Source organism: Amia ocellicauda, chromosome 14 (assembly GCF_036373705.1).
Source record: "Amia ocellicauda isolate fAmiCal2 chromosome 14, fAmiCal2.hap1, whole genome shotgun sequence".
NCBI classification, from domain to species: domain Eukaryota; kingdom Metazoa; phylum Chordata; class Actinopteri; order Amiiformes; family Amiidae; genus Amia; species Amia ocellicauda.
In genome coordinates, this window is record NC_089863.1 from 15,116,389 (window position 1) to 15,134,745 (window position 18,357).

Below are 18,357 nucleotides of genomic sequence, written 5' to 3' on the forward strand. Positions count from 1 at the left end.
ATTAAAATAAACAAACAAACAAACAAATAATAATAATAATAATAATAATAATAATAATAATAATAATAATAATAATAATTGTTTATTATTCCTGTCCCTTTTCTGCTTCTATTTCTTCTGCCTCATTGGCATATTATTGTTACTAGTATTACCCTACCGGATGACACCTATATGTCCAACTTTAACGAAAAATATATCAACTTTATATTACACATTATATAAAATGTACATATATATGGAGATTAAATCAAACCTTTATACCCTATACTTATAAAATCGCACAGACCTGTACCCAATCACAGTTCAATTTATTGTTAGAAGCCACTTTATAAAACTATATGTCAAAACGCAATATGGTAACTTCACATTATCCGATTTGTGGGTAGGTAAAAGATTTGATTTACAATCAATAATCAAAATGTTCACCCACCCCGGTGTATTGGAAAACTAAAAACATGTACTAGGTGGCGGATAAATTGTTTGAAAGATGCTCTTTTCAACAAATAAATATAACCTCTATGATTTACATGCTTGAAGTTTACTATTGGTCAAATTTTTATTTACACCATGTGCGGGAACAAAATTAAGTAAACAAATTATTACTGGTGTGCTGCAGCTTCCTTTTAACAGGAGACCTATTAGAAAATGGCTAACACAACAAAAACAACCGCAACAATATTGTAAGCAAATATATGACTCCATCGCAAAAGCCTCAAACGGCCCTTTGGAAAACATGCCAGTTTTGATGCGTAATCCGAAAAAATTCCAGGTCGGTGCAATACAACCTACTCCCTCATCAATCAAAATAATGACCAGTTTAATCTGCGAGTCCTCCGGCTGTTTGGCACCGCAAACGGGAACTGTGCATCTTATTACCACCACTGCTTGTGCATAGACCGGACTAATGTGTTCAAATAAATTCGTATATTTGCTATTGTTAATAACAATTATGCATTTATTTGTTTAACGACTTTTTAACATGCGTAGATACGTACATACACACATACATAGAAATGACTGATCGTTCGTAGCTTGGTTTACTGAACGAAAAATATGATGTATAGGACATCATTTTAAAACACTGTCTCAAAAGCGAGGCAAAGGAATGCAAAGTTGTGTAATATTAATCTTCATCATCATCATCCTCATTGTCGCCACAATAGTAGTATCAGTAATAGTTATAGTAGCTGGTAGTCGTAATCTAGTAGCAATTGTTGTATTGAGCTGCCCGACTCCCTTTATCCAAGGCTCCAAACCCCACCACAATTTAAACCTCGAGAGAAACATTGACTCAACACAAAGTGAAATGATAAACACAGCAGGTTACCGCATTTTATTTAATTTCATTTAATAATTCATCGTTTCTCCCACTCAGCTGTCTTTTGCTGCAGTCCACAGCGCAGGACGTACAGCACACACATGGCATGGCTAGAGCATTATGTGTCTCCTCTTTTGCGTGCATGTGTTAATACACATATGGAAGCCTTTGTGATGTAGGCACATATGTTGTGCGTCTGTATCGTCTGTCAAACTCGGCCGACCTGGGACAATGTGTGTCATGTGTCAACACCGAACCGTGTTTGACATTTGCAATATAATCCAGGCGCACACAGACGGTGACAAAAAGCATGTTTGAATCTTTCAGGCAAAACAAACAACACCTACACACACATACACATACACACGCACATGCATGCCATTCGACAGTGGTGCAGTTTGTTCACACCTGCAGGTCCTCCCAGAGACTGAGTGGGGGGCTATAGCCCCTTTTCCTCGGTTCAAATTCCACATAGCCTCCCGTGCAATACCGAGCTAAAGCCCCAAATATGTAGTAGGCGTAGAATTGAGTTAACAGGGGGACCTCCTTTCTTCTGTATCTCACCTGATGTGATCCATTACTGTGCATTAACCTGTTCACCTGTGTGCGTGAGTCATTGCACCTGTATGTACTGTATGTACTGTAAACTCCGGGAGACACAAACATTTTTCTTCTTTTGATTTCCTTGTCAAGCGAGTGAAACATAAAGAGGGAGGGAAGGCAGGTGCCGGGGAGGGGGGTGGCGAGAGAAGGTGTGTCGCGCAAGGTGCATGGATGAGAAATGGTATCTGCGAGAGAGGGGGAAGAGGGACTCACAATCATTCACAAAAAGCAGAGATGCGCTGGAGAAGGCAGACTGGAGCCATGGCGTCCTGGAGAGACCTGCTGGCGACAGCGACCTTGATGCTGCTAGTGAAAGGTAGGCTGCTCTGTGGTTAAGGTGATGTGTGGGTGTCTGCGCCTGTCTGCAATGCTACGGCGCACTGCAAAGGTTTTCTACGTATCATCAGTCATGTAGGTCCATGTATTGAGGTAGTGTTGGAGGTGACTGAACGTAAGTGAATCCTGACAAAAATACCCCCAAAGTCGCATTCACATTTCTGAAGGCGCACAAAGCTTAAGTTTCGTCCTATTTGAAACCAATACCTGTTATCACTTAAGAAACTTCGATTGAGTTTTGAAAAGGGTGCAGATATGCAGACATACATCCATATCTATATACCTATCTATCCATCTCTATCTATGCCATCTCTCTATATATCTACAGTATACCCACTAAAGGAACAAGAAAACAGCACGGACCTGTCTGACTGTAACACTATATGGCTTCTATCGCCTTCCTTGTTCAGTGTTTTGTTTGCAATACATTGTCGATCCTGTGAATCCAATTTTCTAGGGATATTCTAGAATCCTACAATGGTGGGAAACAATGCATACATAGGCTACATTGAAAATAGTTTTGTTTTCATTTATTTTCTTTTTTTCGACACCGTCTCAATCGCTCTGCTGGGCGCACACCTTAAAATGCACATAAATACTTTACAGAAGCTGGGGAGTATTTCAATTTGGACCAACAATCACTGTGAGCTACATGGTTAACAGAAGAAATGTAGCCTACGCCTATATATATATATATATATATATATATATATATATATATATATATATATATATATATATATATAACATAATGTCAGTAGACTTGGACCTTAATGGCCTTGGGGTTTGGTTTGAATGACATGATAACAACAGGAATAATAGACCCACTGTTTCTCCTCCCACACTAATTGTACCTGTTGATTGTCCTCTCCATCACTGCTTTGTTAATACCGCCTTTACTCCGACCTATATTGCTTTTCGCCACCTACTGATAAGCGTTCATAAAAAACTTTCTATAGAGCAGAAATCACAATATTGATTTGCACTGACCGACTGTCATGTAACGATGGAAGTACATACATGTATAGTACATAATATATACGTACAATAATGCAATGTAAGTAAACGCATGGCCATCTCTCACCGTTTAAATCTATGTTAGGAATGCCAGCTAACCACAATTTGTATCAGTTGTGCCCTATGTGTCTGAACCAGTTTTTCTAGTTTCCTCTTGACTACATCACCGGCTCTGTGCTAATCCCCTGTGCTAAAGCGACAGCACAGCCCAGCACTGGAGAGCTCCGAAATATGAGCTAAACCTGGACTATAGGTTGACGGCTCACTCATATTTGTCCAGTAGGCCTGTCGTTTTGTAGCCTCCTGAAATGTTCACTATAGCTGCTGGCTTCTTCTGTGTCACTGTTTGTGTAGTCTGTGTTTTTGATTGTGCTGTGCATTGGCTTTTCTCTCCACACAATCACCAGGATTTCACAAAGCAGTGTGTTTCCTTACAGGTTAGACTGGGAAAGAATTATATATTTTTAAAAATTATTATTAGTTTCAGATACTGATTTCGTGGTAAGACTATCTATCTGACACACATCGCACTCTTTCACTTGGCATAGAAGGTTTTTTTGGGGAGCATCGATCACAACCACAGGTGTCGGACTCCGGTCCCCGGGGGCCGCAGTGACTGCTGGGTTTCCTTCCAGCCCTAATTAAACAATTAACTGCATTCATTTAAAACTCCTCTTCTGACTCTGAAATGTTCAGTGGTTTCAATGTTTTAAGTAATCAACAAATCGTAAGGTATCAGTTGTACAAATAAAATATGAGAGTTTTAGATAATTAATGTCATTAGTGACTCATACGCTTAAGTAATTGGGAGCTCCTGTTGGACAGAAAACCAGGACTGGAGTCTGACACCCCTGAATGAACTATGTATACCAATAGGATGCCAGGGTACTAGGGTACTAATAGGATGCCACCAAGGCACAGCAAAGTTAGTTTTGTTTGCCAAATTCGAGCACAAATGCCTTAAGACAGCAATCCAAAAAATGTTTTCTATATTGACACACTAGCCAGTACAACAAGTCTAGTAACAGGAACTGGGAGACAACATAATTCGTAGGGCATTAGTGTCAGCATATAAATCAATCAATCTGGTGTCGGCATTGTTTGATTGCACAATTATACAAACATGACAATTAAAACAACATGAATCAAATAGGCAAGTCGAAAATCACAACATCTACACATAATATACTGAAATCAGTGCACAATTAAATAGAATAATGTGTTACATTTTAAACATGATGTATTTGTTCAAGGACAACACAATAATATATATATATATATATATATATATATATATATATATATATATATATATATATATATATATATATATACACATTCCTGTGTTGTAATTTGGTAAATTGTAACACGAAGTTCATAACTAAAATGTTACGTTGAGCAGACAGAATTAATCTTGGAATAATTTAAATAAATCAAAACTTTAAGTATAAGTGCTAAAGATACGAATCCGATACCACTCACTTAACAGTTGAAGATCATATATAATGAGTCTTATAAGGAGTACCTACTATATTCAAGAGAGGCACTAATTAATATACACGTTGAGTCGGCATATAAAAATGAAACAAAAATATATCTGAGGATCAACATAAAATACAAAATCATAATGTGTACAACTTATAATGAATCCTATTTTTTTCTAAAGCAGTAAATTGACTGGTTTGTGTATTAGTGCAATTCAAGTATGTATTATATATATCATTTATCACCTTACAGGGAAATGTGTTGTGCAATGCAAGATATAGGCTACGTCAAGCATTGTAACAAAGTGCCCCCCTGCTGTGGGCGCTACTGCTACTGCTAGTAGTACTAGTACGTTTCTTCTTGCTGTTGGGAACTTGTTGTATGTTAATTATTATTTGCTGTATGACTTGGTAAATACAATTGGGTCATTTTAAATTGCAGGATTTGCAGGTTGAAAATAAACAAAAGAATGTCAAAATGCTCTTCTGTCTATGTGTGTGGAACAATGTGGAAAATCCAGATAATCATTCTGCAAACCGGTTCTCTATCTATTCCAGGAAGGAATTTTGTGAAAATGGTATTTTGAAATACAGAGCTTTTGTCTGGTTTTGATCTTGTTGACTAAACTTTCAGAGAAACACATGTAGAAGCACGCATCATTGCTTCTGATGTCCTCATCCATTTCCTTGACACAGGTATTGCACTCCTGAGTTGTGAGCTTTTAATGCACAACTCTGGCTGCTTGTTCCGAGTCACACTGGCCTAGGTTTTGTATATGATTAGCATATCACTAGAGGATAGTATGTTTTGGGTGCTTTTATAAGTGCTCTTATACAGTGCCATTTAGTAGGTTGTTCCACAGCGCTGGGCAGTGTGCTCTAGCACGGAGCAATGGACCAGTCCGCACGGTGAAGCCGACTGTGTGCCCTGGTGTGCATGTTGAGAAAAAATAAAGTTAGCTATTTTGATTCAGTAATAATGTAAACTAACAAGACTGCCCTCCTGCATGTTGGCCATTGTATAACCATAGGATGTATTGGCACTTTACACATGGATTTTACTGTTGTTGCCGTGCCCTAGTGTTCCCGTGGTCTCCTGTGGGATCCACCTGCCTTCACTAACACTGCACCATGGGGATTCCAATGATACACCATGATGCATATCTCTCAGGCCTGTTGACTGTGGTAGATCAGGGTTAATTCATGGTCCAGAGTAGTAAAACGCTGTTTCCAAATGTGATATCATGAGAGTGTGAAGGAATAATACTTACGTTCAGTATCTCTGCATTTCATGTCTCTAGGTTAGTGTCTGTGTGTCTGTCTATGTGCCTGCATGACTTGTTGTTTGTCTCTCCATGTCTGCGTCTCAGTGTTTCGGTGTGCAGCTTTTTGAGTTTTCATGCCATTTCAGTGTTTGTGTGAGTGTCTGCCCATGAAGGAAATGAGCACAACTGTATGTGCATGCATGTGTGTGTACATGTGTAGGTGTGTTTGAACACAGGCCTGAGAGGGACGGAGCTGTTTAACTGGAGCTGTGGCTAAGCTAAGCTAGGAGCTTTGCTGTCAATGTTGCTGTTACACTGACTGAGAGAATTAACCTTTCACTCCATTTGTCAGATTAGTCTGGAATTTCCCCTGAATAGAAACACTGCGTTATTTTTATTTTTCAGAATGCTGATTTAAGACCTGTTTAAGCAACTTAAGTCTCTCTTTTCTTCTTTTGCTCACTCTTTATCTCTCTTTGCTGGATAAACCAGCTCATCTAGAGATTAGTCAATGCTTAGTGTGTGTTTGAGATCTTAAACACTGAGTTTCAGTGAAATCTAAGGTACATTGTTCCTCAGAGTGTCAAGCTTTCCTCACAGGCTGCTGATTCATTTACAAACCTTATTTGAGTCTAAAAGTTACACCTGTGTATTTCCAGCAGCACTGACCTACTGGTCCCTGGAACAGAGCAAGACTACAAGGATGATTTCAGAAAACTATGTACTATGGGGACCAAGTTTGCTACAGCACTTCGCTGATACCAGAACCTAGTCCAGTTTAATCTGTGACGTATGATGTAAGACATAATCAGGTTTCAGGAATTTTTCCTGTCACCTGATCAGACCTGACCCGTATTGCTCTGATCACAGAGGCCAGACAGGAGAAGAAAGTATGTTTCCTCAAGGCATATATTAATTAACAAACTAATGGATGCATTATATTAGGCACATTAGTCTCTTGATAAATGCAGAGTTGATACATTCTTGGCCACACCTGCCATCCTCTCCCTTCAGCCTTTGTGTTGCTGTTCAACCACAAAATGGCCATTGTGTTCTAAATTGTACCTTCTCTATCTCTCTTTTCTTTTCAGAGGCAGAGATGCAGGTCTCATCTAGTGGTAAGAAGGCCGCCGGCATGTGTTTGGGAAAATCCCCTCAATAACACTGGCACACAATGGAGTCTCTCCCAGAATCCTTCACTAATGAACAAACAACACAGAGCAGGGGGGCACAGTGAGACTCATCAGAATTTACCAAAACATCTGTTTGACAAAACAGAACGGTGGCCAGGTCTTTATCAGATTATCAGCTACATAACCCGCCTGCACTGTGCTTCTCTGCAGTGGCCCATGGGAATATCAATGATATCCCATGGTACATGTTTCTAAGGTCTGTTGACTATGGTTGATTCAAGGCCCAGTGCAGTAAAGCCCAGCAAAGCCATAGGAAACAGACACACACACACCGAAATGTCTGAAAACACAAATAGGAACACTTACAGACAGACAAACACACATGTAGAGACACAAAACACTGCAAGCCTGTACACACTTCAAAAGGGACAATTAGAAGCCCGTTCCTATACACTTAGACTCAGAAACAACTACAAAATGTAGTAAAGCACAGTAAAAGCATGTTGAGCCCATAGGATCCCCACTGTGAACCTGTGGTACAACTACAGTAAAACCAAATTAAAAGTGCAACAGTCCTGTAGTGTATGTACCAGGGGAAGATTATATTAAAGGCACTTGTCTACAGCGAATATCAGTGTAATCATTCAGCATGCATGGCAAGTCTCAGTTGACTACACTGACTAATCTCCTATTTCTCTGTGTCTTTCTTCTGCAGTCTGTGGGAGAGCAGTCCTCAACACCAGGATCGTGGGGGGTGGGCCTACCGAAGATGGGTACTGGCCCTGGCAGGCAAATCTTAACAAGAACGGGGTCTCCACATGTGGAGGCTCCCTGATCTCCAGTGAATGGGTGCTGTCTGCTGCGCACTGCTTCCAAGGGTAGGGAGAAACAGAACACAACATTGTAGGCACACAAAGACAGTGTTACACCAGAGTCACTTGTGTATAAGGCTAGGTTCCCCAATGGAAATCCCTCTTAAATAGTAAGCAGAGACGTGCATAAAATTAACAATTTATTTCCTACACTTAAATATAATACAATTATTTTTCAAAAGGATTAAAGTATATACAGCAAGTACAATATGACAATCACCACTAGGAGCACTCACTTCAACCCCATCAAGAACAATAAGATTGTTATTATAATAGTCTGTAGTGACAAAGTCACCACTGAGTTTATATATATATAAAAAAAACACTGCAACTTTACACTTCTTACAAAAACGAATTATAAACAGTCAAAACCGTTAAACTATGAAACAAGTCCAAGGAGAAACAACAACATAAAATAACTCAATCACTTGCTCATAATATAGCAACAGAGGAAAATTGCAAAAGGCAGGTTCTCTCGACCCCCCCTTCACAAACATCCACAAAAAACAAATCACAAAGAAAACAAATACATTAAACAAATGTAAAAACAACAGTTGACACTTGTTATATCTGAAATATGTCAGCATAATTACACAAAACACCTCAGAGAGTTCAACCCACCCTACAGTGTATTCACCTCAGGCAGCACTAGGCTTGCCCTACCCAATACCTGTATGCAATATAAATCATTACCACTCTATACTGCAATATCCTGCACCATGCAACTTACAAATGGCGGTTAAAATAAATAGTGATATTGCGCTCCAAGCAGGCGCTCCAAGCAGGCTTCACAAAGCACTGCCAACACTTCCGAAGCACAATGTATTGATACAATGGTTCGAAGCCAATTGAAGGCAGATTTGCAGACGCTACAGAATACATTTATTAAGAGAGAGCCAGAGAGAGATAGAGATACTTAGATAGACGTACAGATAGTGAGTTAGATAGAGATAGACTTAGAAATAGTTATAGTGACAGATTTAGCAATTTAGAAATATATTGTAGTATATTGAGTCAGCCCCAGGAGTGCAGAAAATTATTTTTACAAATAAAAATATTTAAATTACACTAATTGTCCAGTTGGATATTCTCTCCGAAATATTTGCCTCTTCAGTCACAATCATTATTCTTTAAACAAACACATACGTCTCTCTACAGTTCCCAAAATATAGTCTTCTTTTGCCCTCTGTTATATACACCATCACTTCCCCGTTTGCACAAGCATATCTGTCTGATAAACAAAATGTAGGCTAAACTGTAGATCTGCATCCCTTGGATCATTACACAACCACATCCCTAGATTCATGAATAGGAAATACATGTAACTGTTGACTATATCTAGGGTATTTGAAATGTAGACTATACTTACAGTTAATGTATTTCACATCGCTATATACTTAACGTACAACATTCATCATGTAAATATGACTGCCTTCTATAAATTCAACATCCAGTCTTGAGTCACTATATTGATCACATAGCTAAACTATGACATAATATTACTTAAACCTTGGTGATGAAGCAAGATTTATGACACATATTTGTGGACATGTACACATGGACACATTATTTTCACATAACCTTTATTACAGATCATAGATGCCTATGGATTCATGTGTATATTGCCTAATATCTCGAGGACTGTTGCCTTGTGAACCTTTTTTTGGTACAATAACTTAAAATGGTTAAATGCTTTGTTCCCCCATCACTACTAATAAAATACTTTACATAAATACAAATATAAATATAATTAAAACAAAGCCATACCTTCACCACAAACAGGCAAGATTGATCGAGTGACTTGACATGCAGCAAAATAAAAGCTGCTGAGCACACTGGGAAGTTAGCTTATATGTGCAGTGTTAATGAGGGCTTGTGAACTAAACTAGCCTCACTGGTTACAAGTCAATATTAAGGTACAGTAAGAGAATGACTTTAGACTCTAGACACAGATGACCTCTCTGTCTCTGCCTCTGTCCAGGTCTGTTGTTGTCAGTCCGTGGAAAGTATACTTGGGAAGACTGAAACTGCGAATCTCTGATACCAACGAACAGTCAAGGGGGGTCCAGAAGATCATTATCCACCCTAACTACGACTCTTATACCAACGACAACGACCTTGCCCTGCTGAGACTAAGCAGCCCCGTGTCCTTCACCAACTACATCACGCCCATCTGCCTCCCATCCAAGAACAGCACCTTCTACAACAGCACTGACTGCTGGGTCACTGGCTGGGGCGACACTGCTGAAGGAGGTGATCACCCGTCATGCACCTAACAGACATCAGCATTGCAATGGTTAGACAGGCCAGGGGCTCCAGATGAAAACAAACAACCAAGCAAAAAAGAACAGCATGGCCAGAAATGTCCAATCCTAGCTGTGGCTAATTTTGAAAACTAGAAAGTGGGGGAAATGAGTTTCAATTAATAATGGAAGACAGAAACAAAAACATCAAGAAATCTCTCATGTCTTTCAGTGGCCCTGGGAGGTAACCAGACCCTACAGGAGGTTGAGGTGCCCATCATTGGGAACAGAAAGTGTAACTGCCTGTATGGAGTGGATACGATCACTAAGAACATGGTCTGCGCTGGGTTGCTGGCAGGGGGCAAGGATGCTTGCCAGGTAACGGTGCCTCCTTCTTCTTCTTCCTCACGAAATGTTGATCCTTGCATGTACAATCTAGAACCTTTTCAACTCTTCTCAGTGGATGTGTCGGAATTTGCTGCTCACACTCATCCAGTCTCAATGCAGTGTTAATGCCCTGCAGCAGGGCAGTTTCAATCCTTGAGGGCCACAGTTGGATTTCGTTGCACCCCCAGATTGTAATTATGTAATTTATTAGTTGGAAAAAAATGTATATTCCTTGTAATTTCTAAGAGTTGATCAGTTGCTAATCTAATGGTACATGGAGATAACCTGCAGGAATTTGGGCCCTTGAGGATTGGGGTTGCCCACCCTCACTCTGCAACTCTTTTAAGGACCCAATCCCTCTCCCTCTCCCTCTCCCTATCCCTCCCTCTCTCTCTCTCTCTCTCTCTCTCTCTCTCTCTCTCTCTCTCTCTAGGGAGACTCTGGAGGTCCCCTGGTCTGTAAGCAGGGCACTGCCTGGGTTCAGGCTGGCATTGTGAGTTTCGGAGAAGGCTGTGCCCAACCCAATTTACCTGGGGTGTACACAAGGGTGTCCCAGTACCAGGACTGGATCAATGGGCAGGTGGGGTCCAACACTCCAGGGTTCATTACTTTCACCTCCAGTGGCATGGACAGCGACAGCAGTGTTACCTGTGCAGGGCTACCATTGCCTACAACAAGTTCTCACACTACTAAACGACCACAAACAACGACGGTCTCCATTATTAATCCTCCAGATTCTGACAAGAATCTCAGTGATGCTGTACCCAATTCTCAGAGAGGTAGGTGGCTGTTGTTCTTCAAAGCACACTCTTGTGTAAACCTGGCTTCTCTGCACTCAATTACCGGATCATTCTACTGACCCCTCTCTCTCTCTCTCTCTCTCTCTCTCTCTCTCTCTCTCTCTCTCTCTCTCTTTCTCTCTGTCCCTCAGCTCTAACCTGTGGGCAGGCCTCCCTCAACCCCAGGATTGTGGGGGGTGGACCTGCCCAGGCGGGGTACTGGCCCTGGCAGGTGGTTCTCTACAAAAACGGGCGCTTCATATGTGGAGGCTCCCTGATCTCCAGTGAATGGGTGCTGTCTGCCGCACACTGCTTCGCAAGGTAGGTTGAAACAGAACATCACTTTTGTTCTGGCTGTGACACTTTTGAAAAGACAGTGTTACATCAGACAGAGTCACACTGGGGGTATTAAATGAAATGACATGTGGTGGGTTAGAGAGAATGGGAAAGAAGACTTCAGATGTCAGACCCTGATCACTTTGGAGATCCTAACGCTGATGGCCTCTCTGTCTCTCTCTCTGTCCAGCCCTGTTGTTTTCAGTCAGTGGACTGTATATCTGGGAAGGCTGACACAGCAGGGCTCTAACCCCAACGAACAGTCCAGGGGGGTCCAGCAGATCACCATCCACCCAAGTTACAACTCAGCTACCCACAACAATGACCTCGCCCTGATGAGACTGAGCAGCCCTGTCTCGTTCACCAACTACATCCAGCCTGTCTGTCTGGCAGACAGCAACAGCACCTTCTACAATGGCACTAACTGCTGGGTCACTGGCTGGGGCAACATTGCCTTTGGAGGTAATACAATTAATTCTCACCACCCATGTCTCAAAGAAAAGTGAATACTCCCAGAATACTGGAGGAGCTTGTCAGCACAGAGAATAAACAACTGCAGGTGAGGCCATGAGACTGTCACAGTTCATGAGTCTTTTGAGATCCATCATGTTTATTGGTCATAGGTCATGAGGGACTAGAACAGTCCTAGACCCCATTTGAGAGGTTTGAAAGTTTTGTATCTGAGACTTGACCCATAGAGATATTCACCACAACTTAAAATAAAAATTAAACTGTCTTAATTAATTAATGTACAAATACAGACTAAATTAACTTCAAAATTGCATTGATTTTCAGTGTCTCTGGGAGGTAACCAGACCCTGCAGGAGGTACAGATGCCCATCATTGGGAACAAACAGTGTGGCTGTCTGAATGATGTGGCATTTGGAGCAGGCAGCATCAGCAGCAACATGCTCTGTGCTGGACTGCTGCAGGGGGGCAAGGACTCTTGTCAGGTACAGAAACTTTCTGATATTCTGTATTCTCTTATAAGTTCCAAAAATAAACCATTTGAACAATTGTTGCCTGTGATAATAAATACTAAACAACCTAAGACAAACACACTGTCACCCTCTGATGTGTGTAGCCTTTCTTAAGTTCTTTATTAGCTTTACTGTATCCCCTTACAGTGTCCCTCTTTCTCTTCAGGGAGACTCTGGGGGTCCCCTGGTCTTTAAGCAGGGCTCTGTCTGGGTTCAGGGTGGCATTGTGAGTTTTGGAGAAGGCTGTGCCCTACCCAATCTTCCTGGGGTGTACACCAGGGTGTCCCAGTACAAGGACTGGATCAATGGGCAGGTGGGGGCCAGTACTGCAGGGTTCGTGACCTTCATCTCCTCTGGCACTGATTCTGACAGCAGTTTCAAATGTGGAGCAACAAACACTGCATCCCCTGTATCCACTACAACCACTGCATCCCCTGTATCCACTACAACCACTGCATCTCCTGTATCCACTACAACCACTGCATCCCCTGGTGAGTTAAACCCCAGAAACAATCTCCTATTCAAAGCCTACAAAACACGTGTCCCAGGACAGCAAAATGAATCATAATGATAACAATTAGAAAAGCGAACTCCATGTGCCATCTTAAACAAGGGAATCTAAACTTGAATCCCTCACTGAAATACGGCCATTCAAAGTTATCTAGGGGCTGGATTAAATCAAAACTAATAGTAAACTAAAAACCTGTACATCATAGCGGTTACATTTCTGATTAGAATAAAGTGTCTTATTAAAAATGAACTTCTGTACAGTACAGTTCTGTAGTTTTCTATTAGCGGGTGGGTCAAAGTTTTGATTTAATCTGGCCCAAGGTCTGGCTCACAACACTCTCATTGGCTGAATATAATGTTCATTATTATGATGGGTTTTGCAGGGGGAATTCGGCACCTCATTTGAGTTCTGTGCGATGGGGTGGTTCCCCAGCAGCTGAAAACATGCAATATTGCGATGGAATTTCTGTATTGTTTCAAGTATATTGATATCTGTGGGTTGGAATACATAAATCAAACAGCCAATAAATATGTATAATTTAATAATGTTTTATTCATGAAACCAATATTTTAATTTATATTTTAACTTATCAAAATACTTAAAATGTGCGACACTTACTGATATTTTTTCCAAAATATATTTGTGCAACTTAAATCTCATTTTGCTGCTCCAGAGTCACATATATATTATTCCTGGCAGTGATGGTAAAACTCTTAATAGGAAAGACAAAAAACCTACCTTCTCACTGTTGTCTGCACTGTACTGCTAAAGGACCTAAGACCATAACAGTCAGAAACTGTGCTACTTAAAAACATAAAAAATGTATAGAAATGTGTATCTAGTCCCCATCTCCCTGTAGGTGACTCTTTCTCTCTCTCTCTGCTTCTAATAGTACAGACCTGTGGGCGGCCCAGGCTGAACACACGCCTCCTCGGGGGAGGCCCTGCCCAGGCCGGGTACTGGCCCTGGCTGGCTAGTCTGCACCGCAATGGGACACACGTCTGTGGGGGATCACTGCTCACCAGCCAGTGGGTGATGACAGCCGCACAGTGCATACCCAGGTAGACTCAGCCACAGATCACCCGCCCCCGCCCACACAGCTCCAGTTATCAGCTGCTTTGTGCACTGTACCAGGGCCAGGCCAGTGACTTCAGACAGACTGACACTAAGGACAAAGGAACTCAGATGGCTCTAGGCAGCATAGCAGCGATGATTTGACACCATAAAGTAAAGATTGCTTTAGAGCAGCGGTCCCCCGTATATATGAGTATATATGAGACCGGGCCGTGGTGCAAGAAAGGTTGGGGACCGCTGCTTTAGAGAACTTAACAATGATGACCTTAAATAGTGGGAGCTGGGAATCTGTAGCCAACTGGTGACCTTAGGGACTAGAATGCTGCTGACTTTACACTCGGTAACATTAATGACTTCAAGCACAGTAACCACAGTAACATCGCATTCCAGAATCTGTATTGACCCCCTTTCCCTCCCCATCGTCTCCCTCTCTGTCCAGCCCTATGAATGTCAGCGAATGGAAAGTGTACCTGGGCAGATTGAAGCAGAATGGCTCCAACCCCTTCGAGGTGTCAGTTGGGGTTGTGAGTGTCACTTTCAGCACCCTTAACGGCACCAACATCGCCCTCCTGAAGCTGAACACCAACGTCTCCTTCAGCGACTACATCCTGCCCGTTTGCCTGGCTGGGGGGAGCAGCTCCTTCGGCCCTGGCACCAAGTGCTGGGTCATGGGCTGGGGCAACGCAAACGGGCAGGGTGAGTTCTTGCGCTTGCATCTCAATCGGCCTGTCGAAGAGTTTATGGTTTGGCAAGGCTGAGGAAAGGGAGCACCTGCCCACCTAGTTTTCATATGGGATCCAGTCTTTTCGTCACGGACATCACCAGCGTCAGTTCATCATCAATCTGCATATTCATCAGCAATTTACGTATTCAGTTACAAATTACACCCAGACTTTTAGACCGGCAGTTGTAGTCAGTAAATACATATGGAGGGTAGAATAAATAAATAAATAAATGAATACATAGGCCTACATGAAAAAACAAAATACATAGATTAATAAATGTTTTGTTGATAATGCTGTTGGATATGTGATCACAACTCCTGTGTTCGACACTGTGTCCCTGCACTGTATGCTATGGAGTTATAGCACAGTTATAAACAGGGTCAATGATAGCAAATACCCCAAAAGCCTAATTATGATTAATTCATTTGTAACGGCGTCAATGTTAGCTTGGTTTTACAACTGTTCTTGAGAGTTTACCTGACGGCTTAATCACGAGGCAAATACAAGATTGAATGTCCATTCACTTATTTACAAGATGAAAGACCCAAATTCATGAGTCAGAGGCAGCCTGTGCCTGGTCGATACTCGACTACAAAACTCTTTCATGGTGACCGATCCGCTTTTCCCTCAAAGCAGTTGGAGCTGAGTTAGGTCGTTGAACTCAGTTAAATGAAGCTCTAAGTGAAATGCTGCCCTCTAGTGGGAGTACTATGCAACACTAGCTGTGCTTTAAAATGGGAACTGTAAGCATGTTTCAAAGAGACTAAACCCTGATGTGTCTCTATGTCCTCAGGGGAGCAGATCCTCCAGGAAGTGCAAACGTCCATCACAGCATGTGGAAATACCTCCTCTACGGACAAGATCTGTACTTCAGCCCTGGACCTGGAACTGGTAACTGCCCTTCCCTTTTCCTTTTTAAAAAATCCGCTCTTTCATGTTCTATTTCCTTCTTCTATTGTACATCTATTGTTAATCTCCTTCCTGAAGCTCAGTGCAGGGATAATACACTGTAGAGTCCTTTCAGTCAGTCCATGTCTCGTAGTTTTACTGCAGAGTCAATGTGCTGTGCAAAACAGTCAGTCAAGTTTATCAGTACATGTGTCATGAAGGGCATCGACCACATCAAACCAGAGGAGCTTTTCCAGATCAGCAGGGACACACGCACCCAGGGACACAAATGGAAATTGGGCTTCAAGGCATTCAAGACAGTAAACAGGAGACACTTCTTCACACAGAGAGGCGTCACAATCTGGAACAAACTCCCCAGCGATGTGGTAGAAGCTGAAAGTTTGGGAACATTTAAAAACAGACTGGATAGGATCCTTGGATCACTTAGTTATTAATGGACACCAAACGAGCACGATGGGGCGAATGAACTCCTCTCGTTTGTAAACTTTAATATTTTCTCAAGTTCTTAAGTATCTTTATTAACCCCCCACCTCTATTTCTCCACTATTTCTCTATCCCTCTCTCTCTCTCTCTCTCTCTCTCTCTCTCTCTCTCTCTCTCTCTCTCTCCAGGGAGACTCTGGGGGTCCCCTGATGTGCAAGCAGAATATATCAGGGAACACGGTCTGGTCCCAGGTCAGCATACTGGTCACTGTGACAGCCGGCAAGAGCACCCGCAGCTCCCAGCCTAGGGAGTTCACCAAGATGTCTGTGTTTGACAATTTCCTGCTGGACAAGGTGGGCTCCTTCCTGCCCCTTATCACCAAGAACTTGGGGTGCACTTTCCACCACTCCGCCTCTGGTGCTGCCCTTCTGTTGGCCACACTCATTCCACTACTGGGCACCTGGTTCACCTCTCTGTGATCCACCCCCTGTAAACTGGGCCCTCCTGAGGGTCAACCCTAAGGTCAGTTGCATGAGCAGCAACATCATCATCATCATCATCATCATCACGGTCGCCGAGCCACTGCTGGACCAAGGCCTCCGCGAGACTCCCCCACTTGACCCTCTCGACTCCAGGACACTCCTCCTGCCTCCTCTTGTTCTCAGACACCTGTTAAATGACATTTGAGTTAAAATGTCTGGAAAGGGGGCTTGTTCTCAGGGTACTCCTTCACCGATGCCCCATGTCTCTGTTTGTATCTCTGCTCTTGTGTATTTTATCTCTGCTCTCTCTGCTTCCCCATGCTTCCGTGTGTTGTTTGGAGTCATTTTTTTGTCACTCAAGCCCTTATGTATTGAATACCTTCACTATTCAGTGTTCAGCTTTTTTCAGCTTTTACTCATCTTGTAGTAGTAGTAGTAGCAGCAGATGTAGTAGTACTGCTAGGCCAGATGCATTTAAAATCACAACTGCCTTAAGCTCAGATGCAGTGTTGATCTGCATGAATTCAATTCATTATCTATGAATTGAATTAGTGCAAAGTGTCTTATTATTTGTAATTCACTTAATACATTCACTGGAAGACAGTTTCTAAGGCTGTGTCAGTGACTTCAATGTCTTCAACTCTTCAATGAGGAGAACCTGAGATGCCCTGCTCCCCCACACTAGCACGCTGCCATGTCAGAGTGAATGCCATTTCATATTGCAATCACACACAAACGTGTCAGTTTAGCAGAACTGTAAATACACTTGATTTTTGGGGTTTTGTAATCTCAGAAATATTCATATGTGTGCATATGCATATGTATAATGTGTTTTAAGCACATGCATTCTATAATATGTAGTATTATTTAACATGACGTTTTATAGGCTACTGTGTTTAGGGCGTTGCCCACAGGCACTAACTGAAGACAGCTGCTGAACAAATGAAAGGGAAAGAGTTTATGAATGTTTTATAGGTAAATATGGATTTTATAAGTTTGTCCTTTAGTTTCTTTTCTCTACCAGCACTGCCCCCTGCCTCCTCCATGACCTCTGCACCACCCCCACCCCCTAGGACCACCATATTACAAATCTTCCCCCTCCACATCTTTCATAAAACCCCTCTCAGACCCGACCCCCCTCCACATCCTCGATTTGTTTGGGTACAGTTTGTTGTTATTTTTTGTTTACATGATCTGGGAACACCGTGGACACACCTGTGTCCACCAGTGTGTGAAGCTGTATGACGTGTTTACAATTGATTGTAAGCATTGAGATGTATATGCTTATCTGATGCCTGTAAAATAAATGCCTTATTTCTGTTTCACTTGAATCTCATAGAATATGAGAAGAAAAAACAAAAAAACTATCTAAACTATTTGGAATGCAATAAAAATATAATAATCACGAGGACTGTGATAATCTCTATCCTGGGTGGAGTATACAGTGTACTGTGTGAAAAAAGGAGATAATTGCTGATGT

General features: G+C 41.9%; 1 protein-coding gene across 1 annotated transcript; it reads left to right on the forward strand.

The window, feature by feature from the left end:
* Nucleotides 1-2,057: 2,057 nt before the first annotated feature.
* On the forward strand, nucleotides 2,058-18,285 carry LOC136768806 (serine protease 53). The gene is made up of 14 exons (XM_066723179.1): nucleotides 2,058-2,237; nucleotides 7,115-7,141; nucleotides 7,872-8,034; nucleotides 10,010-10,281; nucleotides 10,504-10,649; nucleotides 11,092-11,437; nucleotides 11,590-11,758; nucleotides 11,964-12,235; nucleotides 12,569-12,726; nucleotides 12,920-13,244; nucleotides 14,157-14,325; nucleotides 14,778-15,034; nucleotides 15,857-15,954; nucleotides 16,584-18,285. Exons 1-14 carry the CDS (start codon nucleotides 2,093-2,095, stop codon nucleotides 16,872-16,874), a joined length of 2,838 nt encoding a protein of 945 aa, XP_066579276.1. The 5' UTR covers nucleotides 2,058-2,092; the 3' UTR covers nucleotides 16,875-18,285.
* The last annotated feature ends 72 nt before the right edge of the window (nucleotides 18,286-18,357 follow it).